Source organism: Brassica napus, chromosome C4 (assembly GCF_020379485.1).
Source record: "Brassica napus cultivar Da-Ae chromosome C4, Da-Ae, whole genome shotgun sequence".
In the NCBI taxonomy this organism is placed as follows: domain Eukaryota; kingdom Viridiplantae; phylum Streptophyta; class Magnoliopsida; order Brassicales; family Brassicaceae; genus Brassica; species Brassica napus.
Window position 1 is genome coordinate 2,632,134 of NC_063447.1, and position 19,131 is coordinate 2,651,264.

Here is a 19,131-nt window from a genome sequence, read left to right on the forward strand (position 1 = left end):
TTGGGTGGAACCGGCCGAAGATCTCTACTGTGTAGGAGGAAGTCGCCGGACGTTTTTGAAAAAATCGCTGTATTTCACTCAATCACTGTTCACTCAATCTCACCTGCTCTCTCACCTAGAAATACTCAGCAGACTGCTAGATGTAACTGTTATATATGGATGAATGTAAGCTAATCGTTCAGTTACAAAAAAAAGTAAGCTAATCAAGAGACGTTGAATATTGAATAATTATGGTAAGTTTTATTTGTCGCATGGTACATTTTGTCCTCACATACAATTTTAATTTATCTATACATACGGGTTTCTCTTGATCCATCGATCTTTCAACAATATAAAAATGCCTAGAGCTTAAATTGATACCCGTCAAAAACTAACACGTGAGAAAGTGAAAAACAAAAACCAAAGAAAGAACAAATATTTTCTTCCTTCGGAATCAGATTCAGTTCAATCTTTTGAGATTGAGAATAATGGAGTATTTGTGTTGGGGATTCCAAGCTCTACTCTGCATCGTGATTATTAGAATTTAAGGATCCCTCTTCCTTCAGTTTGATACTAAGATTCTTAAACCGATCCCTCGAGAACTGCTTCGAAGCTTTTCTCCAATCCGTTCCTGTTTTCATCATCGTCGCAAACTCTTCATAACTTATTCTTCCGTCCTGCACAAGTTAAGTTCCGGTTCAAAAACATTCAAACATCTAGTCTTTTAGGTTTTTTTACACTACAAAACTTGTTTCTAACCTTATTGGTATCAACATCAAGGATAATGGCTTCGACAACTTCTTCACTAGTTGTGTCAAATTCATTCGCCAAAGCTTCTCGTAACTCCTCTATTTCGATATAACCATTCTTGTTTTGGTCAAAGAACGAAAAGGCTGTCTTTAAGTGCTCGTCACTGCCCATCTTTCTGATGTGTACCGATATGGCTACGAACTCATTAACGTCTAAGTATCCATCTTTATCAACATCTCCCTGTATAATAACAAAGCCGCTAGTTCATTACTTAATAGCTTGTGTGTCAAGTAACTATTTGATGCAGCATCATCTCCATCTTTGGCGCCAACTTGAAGACATTCAAACATTATGTTATGTTTCGGTTTTTCATAGCTTTCCTTTTATTTTCGTTTTCCTTTTAAGAATAAGTTTATGTTAACCTTTTCCTTTTAGGGTTTGTCTAAAGGAAGGGCTATATAAGCACCTTTGATCTCTTTGTTTTAGACACGTTTTGATTTTAATAAGAAGAGCTTTGCTTTTATCCCTTGTTTAGATTTGATTAAATTCATCAAAACAGGAAGTTGGTCTCAAAGAGCTATCGAAAGAAACCTTTGATCGATCCAAGAACAGGTCTCGAAGAACCCTAAATTCTTAGATCGACCGTTCACCCAATCGTACGCTGCGCCAGGTTGGTATCAGAGCTTTGCTACGATCTGAAACTTTCTCAACCACTACGATGGTCCGAAAAACTCGTACTCAGCAATACGTTGAAGACGATGATATCCCAGCTACTCAACAATCAGTTAATGAGCTTCAGGCTCAAGTCACAGCACTTGTTGCTTCGGTAGCGGCGTTAAATACGCAGAATACCGCCCCAGCCCTTCGCAACAGACGCGGCACACGACCGCATAACCAGGACGGCTCAGAGGAGGAAGATGACGGCGATGAAAATCCGTTCGCTCCTCTCCAACGAACTCAACAAAACCGCACCAACAAAAACGATTCCGACTCCGATGATGACACAACCAACAACTCGTGGAAATCTAGTTTCAAAATTGAGATTCCAGAATTCAAGGGTTCATCCATACCAGAAGAATTAATGGATTGGTTTGTCACCGTAGAAGAGATTCTTGAGTTCAAAGAAATACCATTGGATCGTTGCGTCCCCTTTATCGCAATACGGTTTCACGATCGTGCAGCTGCCTGGTGGTCTCAAACCAAAATAACTCGCAGTCGTTTAGGGAAATCAAAGATCTCTACTTGGGCTAAACTCAAAAAAGAGATGCAAAAAAATTTTTTACCTTACAACTACGATCAACTAATGTTCCAGAAACTGCAGAGCCTTCGCCAAGGGAGTCGAACTGTAGATGAATATGCAACAGAGTTCTTTAAGATGATCAACCGTGTGGAAGTACGAGATTCCGAAAAACAACTTGTCATGCGATTTATAGGCGGACTACGTCAGCAGATTCAATTCACCTTGAATCTTTTTCAGCCACAGTCCCTTTCCGAAGCTCATCAACAAGCTATAACAATAGAGAACCAATCGCGTATGGGTTCCCAACCTTGGGGTTCCACCAGACAGAACCGTCCTACAACAACACCAGTAACCTTAACCCCACCTGATGCCACCGTCAATAAAGCAGAGACAGCATTTGTCCCAGCAAACGCGGCACAACAGGCACGACCTGGAGGGCTACGGTGTTTCACGTGTGGAGAACTTGGCCATCGTCAATCAGCATGTCCAACACGTCAGCGTCGTGGGCTGCTCTTGGAAGAAATAAACGACGATCAAGAACCAATTTTTGACGACGAACCCGAGGACGTTGAAGAAGTATACCCCGATACAGGACATCTCCTTGTCGTCCGACGATCGTGTCTTGCCCCTAAAGCCGACGACCAATACCCACAACGAAATAGACTCTTCCAGTCTCGGTGCACAATCAATGGGCGTGTTTGTTCGTTTGTAATAGATTCTGGTAGCTGTGAGAACGTTATAGCAGCGGAGGTAGTATCCAAGCTCGATATTAAAGACGAACCACATCCCACGCCCTATAAACTCGCCTGGCTACAACAGACTCACGATCTCTTTGTCACTCGCAGAGCATTGGTCACTTTCTCAGTAGGTAATATATACAAGGATCAGGTTTACTGTGACGTCGTCCCTATGGATGCCGCGCACTTACTCCTTGGCAGACCTTGGGAGTTTGATAGAAGAATTATTCACGACGGCTTCCTCAACACTTACAGCTTCACCTTCGATAACCATAAACTCGTTTTGAAACCGTCCCCTCCGATGTTACAGCCACCTCCGGCTCCACAGAAGCCGCCGTCTAGTACCGTCTTACTCCTTCATCACAGACCCTTCGAGGACACCATGCGCGAAGAAGGAATGGTTCTCATTCTTTTGACTAAAGTTTCACGGACCGATCGATTCATTGAGGTTCCGCAAGCTTATAAACAATTGATCCAAGAATTCTCTGACGTGTTTCCCGAAGACTTACCAGACGGTTTGCCTCCTCTTCGAGACATACAGCATCGCATTGACTTTATGCCTGATGCAGCTCTACCAAACCGCTCACATTATCGTATGAGCCCCACAGAGCACGAAGAACTTCGACGCCAAGTAGAGGAGCTCGTTTCTAAGGGATTTTTGCGTGAAAGCTTGAGCCCTTGTGCAGTACCAGCACTTTTGATTCCAAAAAAGATGGCTCCTGGCGTATGTGTGTAGATAGTCGAGCAATCAACAAGATAACCATTCGTTATAGATTTCCGATTCCGCGTCTAGACGACTTATTGGATCAAATCGGTACAGCTACCATCTTTTCTAAATTGGATCTTAAGAGCGGCTATCATCAAATCCGTATTAATCCAGGAGATGAGTGGAAAACAGCCTTCAAGACTCGTGAAGGACTATTTGAGTGGCTTGTTATGCCATTCGGTCTTTCTAACGCGCCTAGCACGTTTATGCGAGTAATGAATCAGGCGTTACGCCCGTTTATAGGCAAGTTCGTGGTAGTTTACTTTGATGATATCCTCATATTCAGTTCGTCAGTATCAGACCACATTCAACACCTCGCTGCCGTTCTTCATGTTTTACGCCGTGATAAATTCTTTGCAACTTTAAAAAAGTGTGAGTTCGGCGCTTCAGAAGTACAGTTCCTTGGTTACATTGTTTCAGACAAAGGTCTTGCTGTCGACCCGGGTAAGATTTCAGCCATCAAGTCCTGGCCTATACCACAGACGGTTACGGACGTACGTAGTTTTCATGGTTTGGCATCGTTCTACCGTCGTTTCGTGTCACAGTTTAGCAGCCTCATGGCCCCTATAACGGACACAATGCGTGATGGTCGCCTCACTTGGACTACGGAAGCAGCCTCAGCGTTCGAGATAATTAAAGAGAAACTCTGTTCAGCTCCTGTTCTCGCCTTGCCGGACTTCACATTGCTCTTCGAGCTACATTGTGACGCGTCCAAAGCCGGGATAGGTGCAGTCTTGAGTCAAAAAGGACGCCCCATTGCCTTCTTTAGCGAGAAACTCGCTGGAGCACGATCACGGTACAGCACTTACGATGTCGAGTTTTATGCTATTGTTCAAGCCGTTAAGCATTGGAGACATTATTTGTTTCATAAAGACTTTGTCCTTTATACGGACCATGATGCTTTAAAGCACTTGAGCACTCAAGGAAAGGTCTCTGCCCGTCATGCCTCGTGGATTGCTTATCTTCAACAATTCACATTTGTCATCAAACATACTTCTGGAACAGCAAATCGTGTGGCAGATGCATTGAGTCGCAGACATTCCGTCCTAGCCATTCTCCATACATCAGTCACCGGCTTCAGCACGTTTGCAGACTTATACCCTACAGACCCGTTCTTTGGCCCTATCTTTCTTGCGGCAACAAACGGTTCGTCTTCAGAGTATACATTACATGAGGGTTTTCTTTTTCTAGGCACGCGCCTATGCATTCCCGAGTCAAGCTTGCGTCTTCAACTTATCACTGAACTTCACCGTGAGGGTCACATCGGGCGAGATAGAACACTGCACTTGGTCTCGACATCATACTTTTGGCCACACATGCGACGGGATGTGGAGCGCTTCGTGGAGCGATGTACGGTTTGCCAAACGTCTAAAGGACAAGCAAGCAATGCTGGTCTATACATGCCATTGCCTATTCCTACTCAGCCATGGACAGACATTAGCATGGATTTCGTCCTCGGCCTTCCGCGTACTCAGCGTGGGTTTGATTCTATTTTTGTGGTCGTTGATCGATTTTCAAAAATGGTGCATTTCTTGCCGTGCAAGAAGACTACCGATGCTTTACAAGTAGCCACTTTGTTCTTCCGGGAGATATATCGTCTCCATGGGTTACCAATGTCCATTGTTTCTGATCGAGATTCAAGGTTTCTTGGGCATTTTTGGCGTTCTTTGTGGAAACAACTGGGAACCTCTCTTGATATGAGTTCAGCTTATCATCCTCAGACGGATGGTCAAACGGAGGTCGTCAACAGATCGTTGGGGAACTTGCTACGTTGTCTGGTGGGTGATGCAATCCGTACATGGGATTCAAAGTTACCTCAGGCCGAGTTCGCGCATAATCACGCTTTAAACCGTAGCTTGGGTTTTTGTCCTTTCAAGGTTGTTTATGGTATTATTCCCCGTGGACCGTTGGAGCTTTCTACTCTTCCAGATCGCACGAGACTCCATGGTGATGCTACCACGTTTGTGGACGCTCTTGTTGATATCCATGCTCAGGCAATCACCAATCTCGAGTCTTCTTCTTCTAAGTACAAGCAAGCCGCTGATACTCACCGTCGGCGTTTAGTGTTTGAAGTCGGGGACTTTGTTTGGGCTTATCTCACTCGCGACCGTATGCCGGCTCATGCTTACAATAAGCTCAAAGCCAAAAAGATTGGCCCTCTTGAAGTGTTAGAACGCATTAATGATAATGCATATCGCCTTCGCCTGCCCGATGATATAAACACTTCTGATGTCTTTAACGTCAAGTATCTTACTCGGTTTGTTTCCAGCGCCAATGATCCAGATTCGGGGTCGAATCCTTCTCACCCGGGGAGACCTGATGCAGCATCATCTCCATCTTTGGCGCCAACTTGAAGACATTCAAACATTATGTTATGTTTCGGTTTTTCATAGCTTTCCTTTTATTTTCGTTTTCCTTTTAAGAATAAGTTTATGTTAACCTTTTCCTTTTAGGGTTTGTCTAAAGGAAGGGCTATATAAGCACCTTTGATCTCTTTGTTTTAGACACGTTTTGATTTTAATAAGAAGAGCTTTGCTTTTATCCCTTGTTTAGATTTGATTAAATTCATCAAAACAGGAAGTTGGTCTCAAAGAGCTATCGAAAGAAACCTTTGATCGATCCAAGAACAGGTCTCGAAGAACCCTAAATTCTTAGATCGACCGTTCACCCAATCGTACGCTGCGCCACTATTGCTCAATAGCTTGTAGGTCAAGTACTTGTTGCTTAATAGCTTACCGCGTCCATCAAGATTTGAATGTCATCTTGAGGAACAACAATCCCTAGTTTACGCAACCCGATTCTTAGCTCATCGATGGTAATCTTTCCTCTATTGCTAGTGTCCATTACTTGAAATCTTTCTTTGATGCCTGATGCTTCTTCAACCGATAAATGCTCAGCTATAACCTAAAGTAATTCAACCACAACATAACTATCTTACACTCTTTCAAAAGATACCAAAAAAAATTCAAGATAAGAGATTGCCAGTGCATGCCCTGAGTGCCCTTTTCTTGAGCTTGTTCTTACGGTTTCACCTAATGAAACATTTGGAGAATTTTTACCATCTTGTAACCATGGATGTTCCGTTAACCAAAGATGGTTGGAGTCTTACTTAAGTTTGATTCAATATTAATACCAGAAACAATTGCATTTTGAAAGCAAGATGATACCAAGCACTTGTTGAGCTGTAAGACAACGCTTTGGGTCAGGATGAAGCATCTTCCTGCTTAACTCAAGCATCTTGGCTAAGAAGCCAAGATAAAGAAAGCTTTACCTGGTTTGAAGAAAACATAGAGACCAAAATCAATGGCCTTCAAAGATGCAGTTTCCATTTTGTTTGCAAACAAGAAGTTCTCAGGTTTTAAGTCTCTATGCATTACAACATATGCTTATGGCACATCTGAAACCAACATGGAAACACACATCATGAGAAACAACAAAGACGTGCCTCTCAAGCAATGTTTATAGATCAATAATGTCATCAAAAAACCTAACGAACCTGAACAACTTTCCATGATAGTCTTAACAACCGAAGAAAGCCAACAAACTCGGCCAAACACGTGTCAAAAGACTAACAACATATGATCAACCACAAATTGTTCTCTACTGCTCCACCTCCAAGTAGCGCACATCACAAAACACATCCTCTACTCTACTCTAATAAACATATACGCAAACACATACAAAATTCACAACAAACACTAGATATTTGGAACAAACCAAATATACAAAACCAGATGTAGATATTTAGAACAAACCAAATATACAAAACCCCAATAGTATTAAGTAATGTAGTATTATTATCAACCCAACAATAAGAATTGTATCGTTCTAAAAAAAATTAAAATACAATAAAAATAACAAAAAAGTCTAAATATATAGAATTTTCAGCCGTCACCACCATTCACCGCGCCGCAGCTGTCACTACCTCCTCCACCACCACCACAACCATCTCCGTACTCCCCAACTCCTCCACCTCCACCTTCTCCACCATCTCCTCCTCCTCCTTCTCCACCGTCTCCTCCTCCTCGCGTTCGTAAGTATGGACACGACTAACTCCGCCTCCTCCACCACTACCACCCCTGGCTACGTTCCATGTCGACCAACAACCCTCTGTAATCATCACCACAAAATAAACAACCCATAGAATAAAGTAAATAATAAAAGGGTCAATCATATCTCTAAAACAGGAAACCAGTTTGAGCAGAGCGAAAACAAATTAATAAGAACGCAGAATATGTTTTCTTTCATAACCAACACAATCATTGCTCTTATTTATACTTGTTATCTATTTTCCTATTTGACCTGGGATAAGAAATTTAGATAAACCTAAAGATGTTAATTAAACAGGGCTAAAAGTTAAATAGGCCTGCAGGTCCGATCCATCAAAATAAATATGTCCTAATTATAATTTAACAAACACCCATAACTTATAAGATCAAAACTCAGTATGCTGCTGACGCGCAGACATTAAGGATTTGAAAATCAACAAAGTTGATTTTGTACCTCCGAACCGAAGAATAGCACCGAGTTACAGCTTGGGCATACCTAAAACCGTGCATCAGGAGCTGATTTCCTTGCATGGTAAGCCTAAAAAAATTAATACCAAATAAGCAGGTATGAAACTGATCGGTTTATGTAGCATGAAGAGAGGGAATATTGTTTGTGTTAAATGAACTGTTATGCAAAACAGTACTTTAGGCATCTACATTTTATATATTTTTCTTCATTTAGAGTTTCATACTTTTACTCTCTTGTTTAATTAATTTATTGATTTATATTGTCCCTTAGCGAGACCATGCTTATCGTATTTTCTGCAAGAAACATCTCTTGATTAATGATTTAAGCTAATGCAGGGGTTTTATTTACGGTACAATTTTTATTTCAAGACAATTGAACGGTCAAGCTGTGAATTGAACATACACCGAAGAAAATTATTGTGACGAACGACGGGTTTATGATGTTGCTATTAGTTCTTGTAAAAATAGTTAATATTAGTGCATATGCTTCAGCATATATGGCAATGGCAGTCACCACTTAAAAACGTAATCCTTTATTCATGAATTTTATACAAACAATATAGTATAGGTAGAATACAATGAAACGATAAAATGATAAATCTCTTGAACATGCTGTTTATATGTATAGAATCACAAGGTTAATAAGAAGTATTTCTGTTATTCAATCAATCAATAGCTTTAGGCTATGTTGCACCAAGATGGATACGGGGACAGATACGGGTACGGAAACGGGAACGGGAAACGACAAAACTAAAAAATTAGGGGTACGGGTACGGCAAATATATATATCAATAAATATATTATATATGTATATTCATATACTAAAAACTAAAAATATCACTGTAAATCTTATCAAATAAAAATTTATAAATTAAAAAGATTAGAAAGAAGGCTATAAATTCAAAATCTAGTATAAACTTGTATTTTTATCTTTAATTAGGAAGAAAAGTAAAGTGATAAGCTAAGGATAATAACAAAGCAAATCTGGTCTGCAAAATTCCATAATTAATGTTTCCATCTCCTAAGTGTCCCCGTGCCGTCCCCAAAGTGTCCCAGTCCCGGAAACGTCTCCGGTACGGATACGTCAATCAATCTGACGTCCCCGTGCATCATAGGCTTTAGGAAAATACCTCAAACTTTTGTCTCAAATCACAATCAACTCTCACGGTTTTATCTAATGACAAAGGCTATATTTATATAGCAACCAAAAACCTAATCTTAGTTGATAAACACAAATCATATCATGATCATTATTTAAACAAATCATAATCCAACTAGGAACCAAATAACTTGTTGCTTAAGGTTTCTTCGAGTTCAAGCTAACTCCAACATTCTCCCCCTTAAGCTTGAACTCACTCACATCTTCAACTCCAATCAGACTTCTCATTTCAGTGAACTTGATCCTCCCAAGTGGCTTGGTTAAGATGTCAGCTCTCTGTTCGTTTTCGGGTATATGCTCAATTTCAACCTGTTCATTCTCAACACATTCACGTATAAAGTGGAATCTCCTATGAATATGTTTGCTGCAGCCATGAAACACATGATTCCTAGCAAGTTGTATTGCCGATTTACTGTCCACCCTAATGATCACTCGCCTGCACACTTCATTCACGACCTCGCTCATCAATTCTTGAAGCCAAATAGCTTGCTTCGCGGCTTCAGTAGCGGCCATAAACTCTGTTTCACAACTCGACAATGCCACTATCTTCTGCTTTGTGGAACACCAAGTTATAGGACTATTCCCAAAGTAGAATACATGCCCAGCCGTACTTTTCCCATCATCTATATCCACATTGTGCGAACTATCGCTGTAACCTTCGAGTTTCATATCCTTTCCACGCTGAAACCGAAGTCCAAGTGTACACGTCCCACGCAAGTATCTTATAACCTGCTTCAATGCTGCACCATGAGACTCTTTTGGCTCCTGCATATATCTGCTAAGAACCCCAACAGCGAAAGAGAGATCTGGACGAGTGTGTAGAAGGTAACGTAAGCAACCAACACTACGGCGATATTCTTTCTCGTCCACACTCCTTTCTTCCGGTGCCTTGGAGAACTTAGAGTTCATTTCCATGGGCACGTGTGTAGAGTTGCATGAAGCCATTCCCGCTTCCTCAAGTATTCTTCGTGCATATCGATCATGTTTTAGAACGATCTATCTTCTCCTTGAAGAACTTCAATACCCAAATAATAAGTCAACATCCCAAGATCACTCATCTCAAATTTAGTAGCCATCTCAAGCTTAAAATCTTCGATCAACTTCAGTGATGATCCGGTAACAAGCAAGTCGTCTACATATACGACCACTACAAGGAGCTCATTACTTACTTCCTTTCTGTATAGCGATGGCTCTTTTGAGCAGCGGTAAAAGTTTAGACTTCTCAAGATTTGGTTCAGCTTTATATTCCAGGCCCTAGGTGCTTGACGCAGGCCATAAAGAGTCTTTTTTAGTTTATAAACCTTGTTCTCTTGCCCTTTGACAACGAACCCTTGTGGTTGGCTCACATACACTTCTTCTTTCAAGTCTCCATGGAGAAGCGCAATTTTAAAGTCTAGATGGTGAATCTTCCATCCTTTCGAAGCAGCTAACCCAGTGATCAAACGTATTGTCTCAATGCGAGCCACTGGTGCAGAGACCTCATCATAATCAACCCCATGTTTTTGAACGTATCCTTTTGCCACCAGTCGAGCCTTAAACTTATTGATACTACCATCGGCGTACGCTTGATCTTAAGGACCCACTTGAGACCAATCGGCTTCACACCTGTAGGCAACTCAACGAGATCCCAAGTTTTATTTTTTTCTATGGAAAAACTCTCATCTTTACAAACATCTAGCCAAACATTCAACTTCTTAGCATCGTCATAATCCCACGGCTCCTCGTTTATAACCATCAACAAACGTTCACTCTCAATCTCGGCCAATAAGATATAATCATCAAGGTGAGAGGGCCGGGTACTAACACGTTGTGATCTTCTTGGTCGAGGATCACCTTCTTCTTCTTCTACTACATGTTCTTCGGAGTACTCTTCATCACTCCCGGGTTCACTCTCAGCTCCCTCTTCTTGAGAGTTCTCTCCAACTTTATCTGTGTTACCTAATGATTTTAGGTTAACAGAAAACTCTCCCGGCTTCGAGTACTCTATTTTCTCTGCTTTGTTCCAGCTCCATTCCTTTTCTTCGGTGAAGTACACATTACGGCTCACGATTATCCGCTTGGTGTCTGGATCAAGTAGCCGGTAAGCTTTTGATCCCGGTTCAGTCCCCAAGTGGACTAGCATCCTCGTTCTATCATCAAGCTTCCTCCTTCCCGGCGTCTCTGATCTTGCGTAGCAAACGCACCCGAACACCTTTAGGTGGCTGATATTTGGTTTTTCAAACGTAACATCTCATACGGCGTTTTCCCATCCAGTGATCTTGTTGCCAGGCGGTTGATCAAGTACGTAGAGTGTCTTACAGCCTCGCCCCATAGTTTATTTGGTACATTCATATGCTTTAAGACACTTCTTGTCATCCCCAAGAGAGTGCGGTTCCATCGCTTAACCACTCCATTCTGTTGAGGTGATTAGGGTGCCGTCAAGTGTCGCTTTATGCCATTCTTGTCGCAGTAAGCACCAAATTATTGTGATACAAATTCACCTCCCCTATCTGTTCGAAACATCTTGATCTTATTATGTGTTTCTTGTTCGACAAGTTCCTTGAAGGTTTTAAACTTTTCGAATGCTTCACCTTTTTCTCTCAACAGTATGGTCCACATATATCGTGTGTGATCATCTATAAGCTCCAATACATATCTCTTCTGAGTCGGTGTGGGTGGAGTAATTGGACCACATAAGTCTCCATGGATTAGCTCAAGTGGACTAGTAGCTCAGAATGTTGTTGCTTGCGAAAGGGCTTTCTGGCTTGCTTTCCAAGTAGACAAGAAACATGGGTTTCTTTTCTGATCGTAATGTCTGGCATGCCAGTGACGAGCTCTTTCTTTACCATCAGCTTCAGTGTCACGATGTTAACATGACCGAGACGGGAGTGCCACATAGATGACTCCGACATTGCGGTTAATTGCAAGCATTGAAGCCGATCGACGTTCAAGATTACTTTATAGAGTCGACTTGCTGTTCGTGTGGTCCAAACCATGACATCTCCCTACCTGTCAAATAAGGTTAGCGTGTTTCCTTTCATACGTACTTCGCAACCTACTTCAGTAGCTTGTCTTAAGCTAATGATATTGCTTCTCAGTCCCAGAATGTAATAGACACTATTTAAGACCTTCTTCTCACCACCTTCAAACACAAACCAGATAGATCCTTTTCCTTTTATGTCAATTCGCGAGTCGTCACCAAACCTCACTTTACCCGTCACACTTTCGTCGAGCTTACAGAAGAACCGACGGTCTCCACACATGTGATTTGAGGCTCCACTATCAAGGTACCAAACCTTTTCTATATCATGGTTAGCCTCAAAGATAGTAGGGTTCACTTTCCTTTCTTTGAGATAAACTATCTCGTGTACCATCAACTCATCAGCGTCTTGAGTGTCATCGTCTTTCTTCTCAACCGTCTCTTGGAGTTTAATTTTTTTATCCGAACAGTCAGTCGCACAATGACCTTGTTTATCACAGCTAAAGCATGTGATGTGAGATATATCTCCACTATGTCACTGTTTGTACACTTCTCTTTGATTATGAAACAATGATCCATTACGGCCATGGCCTCTTCCTCTCCAGTTAGAGCGACCACCTCGGCCACGGCCTCGTCCAGCATTGTAACTCCCTGCATAATGTTTTTGACTCGCATCACCATACATTAGCTTTTCTTGATCATCGTTGTGATCTTCTTCCTCTTTGGCGATCTGTTCTTCATATGCCTTCAACCTACCAACTATATCCTCAAAGCTCGTTTCGTTAAGATCAAGAACTTGCTCAAGAGAGGCAACCATATGAATATATTTCTTTCTAGGCAAGCTCTTTAGAAACTTCTTCACAAGTTTAGGTTCTTCAATTGTCTCGCCCAATGATGCCGACTTTGATGAGATTTCCGAGAGTTTTCCAGCAAAGAGTTCGATTGTATCATCATCTTTCATCTTGAGTCTATCAAATTTCGCCATTAGGGTTTGCAACCTAGCTTCTTTGACTCTCTCAGCTCCAACATGGCGTGCTCTTATCGCATCTCACACCCCTTTTGATGTATCGATGTCGCCAACTTGTAGAATTAAAGCTTCGGGTATGGATTGAAATAAGAATGCTATAGCCATATTATTTTTCTTCTCATCCTTTGATCCAAGATCAATTGTCTCCCACACCTCACAAACTTTAAGTGCTATCTTCATTCACATGGACCAGACGGTGTAGTGAGGTTAGCATCAGGAACTTGATAGAGGGAGGGCCGGTGTCTTTGTTCTTGACGATCTCTTCTTTGATGTCCGCCATGGTTGCAATTCTTGTAATTCGTTTGTCTTTGGCTCTGATACCAAATATAGAATCGCAAGGTTAATAAGAAGCTCTTCTCTTATTCAATCAATCAATAGCTTTAGGAAAATACCTCAAGCTTTTGTTTTCAAAATCACAATCAACTCTCACGGTTTTATTTAATGACAAAGGCTATATTTATATAGCAACCAAAAACCTAATCCTAGTTGATAAACACAAATCATATCATGATCATTATCTAAACAAATCATAATCCAACTAGAAATCAAATAACGTGTTGCTTAAGGTTTCTTCAAGTTCAAGCTAACTCCAACAATATGTATATTTTAATCAATTCAATTTATATGTGTATATCCACAAGTATAGATGTACATATCATACTTTTTGTATACTTTGTATCTATGTGCATGTGTGTTTGATAGCGAGACCATGCTTGTATTTTCTACACAATCATTGGAACCAAATGGATTCCATCAAATCTAGGTGAACATATGTTAACTAACACGTGTAGTTGGATCCCAAAATGAAGCTAAGATAATGATGGAACTCGAGCTTGATAGACCATTTCCGCAGAGGATATATAAGGAAACAGTTTCATGATAGCATTTGAGTACTCATACTCTCTTCACATAAGAAAACAAGTGTTTGGTTCCTTTTAGCCAAGTGATAACTGTAGTCTTGTAGAACCAGAGGAAGCTGGCTTTGTATAGGAGCCTTATCTTTCGGCTCCTTATCTTTTGGAATCTTATCTTTTGGGGCCATATTCCTTGGGGCCTTATCCTTTGGGAGACCATTGTTAGAGCGCGGGAAATCTTCTGTCTTGTGCTTAGTCGACCGGCAAGTATTGCAGATTTTGGGAGCAAGAAAGCAGCGAGAGATGGTGTGACCGACCTTCAAGAAGTGTCCACAAACTGCAGGGATCCAGGGACTAGACACTCTGATTCTTCTAACATTACCAGATTCGAACCTTGCGTTTACAGCCTCAGGGAAAGGCTTGCGGGGATCAATGACAGTATAAACTTTCGCCACTTCGAGATTGGTTAAGTTTTCTGTTGAAGGATGCAGGTAGAGAGGCTTTCCAACAAGACCTGCAATCTCTTTAAGCACGTCACTGTTGAAAAACTGCAGAGGGACATCAAAGAAGTCGAGCCAAATGGGGATAGCTGAAAGCTCAAGCTTCTCTTGATTCGTACCTGGGGACCACTTGGCCACAAACATCATCTAACCGTCAATCTGCCAAAGGCATTGGCTAAGAATGTGAGGAAGAAGTAAGATCGGTGAAACCATTGGGGTTATCACCAGGAGGGATGTGTTTGGTTTTCTTTTTCTTTGCCATTTCCGGCGGTGGGAGCCGACGCCGAGATCGGTGCCGGTGGAGAAAGAAAGAGAGAAAAACGGCTAGTTAAAAACCCTTGTTTTTTCGTCGTACCAGCATTGTTTGCATCTCCTTCCTTAACTCTACAAGATATACAACATAGACATCTAATAGACGACGTATTTACATCATAGAGATATAGATTGAAAACGTATTTACATCATAGAGATATATCATAATTCAGAAGGCATGTGTAAATCGGACGAAAGCATGACTTCTGGGAAACTTTCCTGGTCGTTGCTATAAATTTTCTTGTTCATCCTTTGAAGAAAATTATGTAATGTATAGGATTCAACATGCTTATTATTATTTTTTGGACATCTTATGTTAGAGTTCATGCTTAAGAGATTTCAAAAATTATGGATATAATTTTGGAATGGCCACAAAAGTTACCGGTCTCACTCGTCTTCTTTTCCATAAGATATAATTTAGATGTAACTGTTATATATGGATGAATGTAAGCTAATCATTCATTTACAAAAATAAAAAGTAAGCTAATCAAGAGACGTTGAATATTGAATAATTATGGTAAGTTTTAATTGTCGCATGGTACATTTTGTCCTCACATACAATTTTAATTTATCTATACATACGGGTTTCTCTTGACCCATCGATCTTTCAACAATATAAAAATACTTTTTCTTGGGTTCACCCCCTAGGTGAACCAATAGAAAGTTGTCATTTAGATCTAGTATCTTTTAATTAAGGAAACAAAATAACTTGCCAAATTATATTATGCTTTTAAAATAAAAAATAAAAAATTAAATAAATAAAAATAACAATAGTTCTAAAAAAATATTATTTAAAAAAAATATTTATTTTTAAAATATAGAGTTTAGTGTTTAAGATTTATAATTTAGAATTTATCCAAATGTTTAGTGTTTTTCCAAGGATTTAGGGTTTACCTAAGGGTTTAGGGTTTACCCAAGGGTTTAGGGTTTACCCAAAGGTTTAAGGTTTTCCCAAGGATTTAGGGTTTAGGATTACAGTTTAGTGTTTTGTTGACAACATGTTTAGTGTTTTTCCAAGGGTTTAAGGGTTTACCCAAGGATTTAGGGTTTACCCAAGGATTTAGGGTTTAGGATTTGAGTTTAGGGTTTAGTATTAGAGTTTAGGGTTTAGTGTTTTGTTGAAAACATTTTTTTTTATTTGAATTCGTTTTTTATATATTATTTTTATTTATTTTTAAATTTTATTTTGAAAAAATAATATAATTTGCCAAGTTATTTGGTTTCCTTAATTAAAAGATACTAGATTTAAAATGACAATTTTCTATTGGTTCAACCTAAAGGTTCACCTTAGGGGGTGAACCCAAGAATTGATACCCGTCAAAAACTAACACGTTGTGAGAAAGTGAAAAACAAAAACCAAAGAACGGACAAATATTTTCTTCCTTCGGAATCAGATTCAGTTCAATCTTTTGAGATTGAGAATAATTGAGTATTTGTGTTGGGGATTCCAAGCTCTACTCTGCATCGTGATTATTAGAATTTAAGGATCCCTCTTCCTTCAGTTTGATACTAAGATTCTTAAACCGATCCCTCGAGAACTGCTTCGAAGCTTTTCTCCAATCCGTTCCTGTTTTCATCATCGTCGCAAACTCTTCATAACTTATTCTTCCGTCCTGCACAAGTTAAGTTCCGGTTCAAAAACATTCAAACATCTAGTCTTTTAGGTTTTTTTACACTACAAAACTTGTTTCTAACCTTATTGGTATCAACATCAAGGATAATGGCTTCGACAACTTCTTCACTAGCTGTGTCAAATTCATTTGCCAGGGCCTCTCGTAACTCCTCTATTTCGATATAACCACTCCTGTTTTGGTCAAAGAACGTAAAGGCTGTCTTTAAGTGCTCGTCATTGCCCATCTTTCTGATGTGTACAGATATGGCTACGAACTCATTAACGTCTAAGTATCCATCTTTGTCAACATCTCCCTGTATAACAACAAAAACGCTAGTTCATTGCTTAATAGCTTATTGGTCAAGTAATGGCTTAATAGCTTGTAGGTCAAGTAATTGCTTAATAGCTTACCGCGTCCATCAAGATTTGAATGTCATCTTGAGGAACAACAATCCCTAGTTTACGCAACCCGATTCTTAGCTCATCGATGGTAATCTTTCCTCTATTGCTAGTGTCCATTACTTGAAATCTTTCTTTGATGCCTGATGCTTCTTCAACCGATAAATGCTCAGCTATAACCTAAAGTAATTCAACCACAACATAACTATCTTAAGCTCTTTCAAAAGTTACAAAAATGTTCAAGAAAATAGATTATTAGTACATACCCTGAGTGCTCTTTTCTTGAGCTTGTTCATTACTGTGAATTGCTTAAGTCTTGCTCTTACGGTTTCACCTAATGAAACATTTGGAGCATTCTTACCATCTTGTAACCATGGATGTTCTGCAAACCAAAGATTGTTGGAGTCTCTTACTTAACCTTGATTCAATATGCATACTAAAAACAATTTCATTCTGCAAGCAAGATGATACCAAGCACTTGTTGAGCTGTAAGACGACGCTTTGGGTCAGGATGAAGCATCTTCTTGATCAGATCTTTTGCATTGGCAGAGACTTTAGGCCAGGGGTCTCTTCTGAAGTCAATCACAGACCGAAGAATAGCTTTGGCGACTCCATGGTCAGTTTCTAGAAACAAACAAGATAGGAAAGACTCTATCAACAACATTGTATGATTCTACAAAAAAAACACAGACACAAAACAAGTTGGGTGACAAAGCTAAACCTGCCCAAAAAGGTGGAACACCACATAGCAATATGTAAAGGATTACTCCTGCGCTCCAAATGTCAATCTCTGGTCCATAACTCTGCTTTAGTACCTCAGGAGCCATGTAGTAAGGACTCCCAACGATTTCATTAAACCTCTCGCCTGCAAAGATAAAGCACTTGTAGGTTAAACATTTCTTCTTGGCCAAGCATACTAGATAAAAGCATTACCTGGTTTAAAAAAAACAGAGAGACCAAAATCAATGGCCTTCAAAGATGCAGTTTCCTTTTTGTTTGCAAACAAGAAATTCTCAGGCTTTAAGTCTCTATGCATTACACCATGCTTATGGCACATCTGAAACCCACATGTAAACACACACATCATGAGAAACAAAAAAAAGACGTGCCTCTCAAGCAATGTCAATGCCGTCAAAAACCTAACGAACCTGAACAACTTCCATGATTGTCTTAACAACCGAAGCTGCAGCTCTCTCCGTGTAATGCCCTCTAGCCACAATCCTATCGAAAAGCTCACCGCCTTCACAAAGCTCCATAACCAAATGCACAGCTTTATCATCCTCATAAGTCTCTTTCAACGTGACGATGTTCGGATGCTCAGGCATAATCCTCATGATCTCAGCTTCCCTCCTAACGTCATCTATATCCACAGCCGTTCTCAGCTTCTTCTTTAAGATGGATTTGCACGCGAAAACGTCCCCGGTCTCGTTGTCTGTGCATAGATACGTTACACCGAACTCTCCTCGACCTAGCTCCCGACCTAGTTTGTATCTCAGCTTGATCTCTCGACCCGTTGGCTCCTTGAGGACGACAAGCTTCTCGCCGTCGTGGCGGTGGCCGTAGTCGATTGAGAAAGGATTTGCAAGTTTTAAACCTTTCTTTAGCTTTTCATTTACAATCAATGATCCAGCCGTTCCACAGCAATTCCCCATTGTACAATTATAATGTTCTTGAAAACGTGAAAGGAGGAAACAAGAACCCTAATCAAATGAACGTAAAGCCATACACATGAAACTGTTCTTCTTTCTCATCAAATACAGAGAGATATGGAAGGAAGGTTTTAAAACAGAACAAGGAAAAACAAAAGTCCTTCCTTCCCGAAGTCTCTCTGTATTTCTTGTTATCTTGATTTCTGTTTTTTTTTTCCCCTTTAGATATGTCTTTCTGTAATCATTTATTTTTAGGTCTCTTCTTCCGTAATGTCCAAGCAAATCTGAAAATAACCCCTAAATAAAAGAACGATTATAGGATCACGATCATTTTCTTGTTTTTCATATCCAAGAAGAAAACAAATTTTTACTTCAATCATTTACATTATTTTTTTCTTTTATTTTTGGTATATGAAAGGAAATGTCATGTTTCAATTTTCTTCTTGTCCATAATTAACATGTGTCATGTACAATCTGGTGCTATGTGTTATAAATACCTTATCTAATCAAAGTGATTTTTGGTGCTATTTTTCTATAAAAAAAAATCTCATATGATAAAAGTTGGAATAAATGTTATTGAGAACATTCAACTTCCTACCAATAGATTATCTCTCTCTTCAACCATGTCACCAAAATATCATATACGTTAGGTTTTGTACATTTAGTGGACG

The 19,131-nt window shown here is 40.0% G+C and overlaps 1 protein-coding gene and 1 pseudogene across 1 annotated transcript; both read right to left on the reverse strand.

Moving 5' to 3' along the window:
• Nucleotides 1–218: 218 nt before the first annotated feature.
• On the reverse strand, nt 219–6,709 carry LOC125585289 (annotated as a pseudogene).
• Nucleotides 6,710–16,000: 9,291 nt separating this feature from the next.
• On the reverse strand, nt 16,001–19,015 carry LOC125585016 (calcium-dependent protein kinase 14). The gene is made up of 8 exons (XM_048753312.1): nt 17,960–19,015; nt 17,745–17,868; nt 17,533–17,676; nt 17,283–17,435; nt 17,078–17,193; nt 16,824–16,991; nt 16,496–16,726; nt 16,001–16,413 (listed from the first exon to the last, which is right to left on the reverse strand). Exons 1-8 carry the CDS (start codon nt 18,461–18,463, stop codon nt 16,255–16,257), a joined length of 1,599 nt encoding a protein of 532 aa, XP_048609269.1. The 5' UTR covers nt 18,464–19,015; the 3' UTR covers nt 16,001–16,254.
• Between the last annotated feature and the right edge of the window lie 116 nt (nt 19,016–19,131).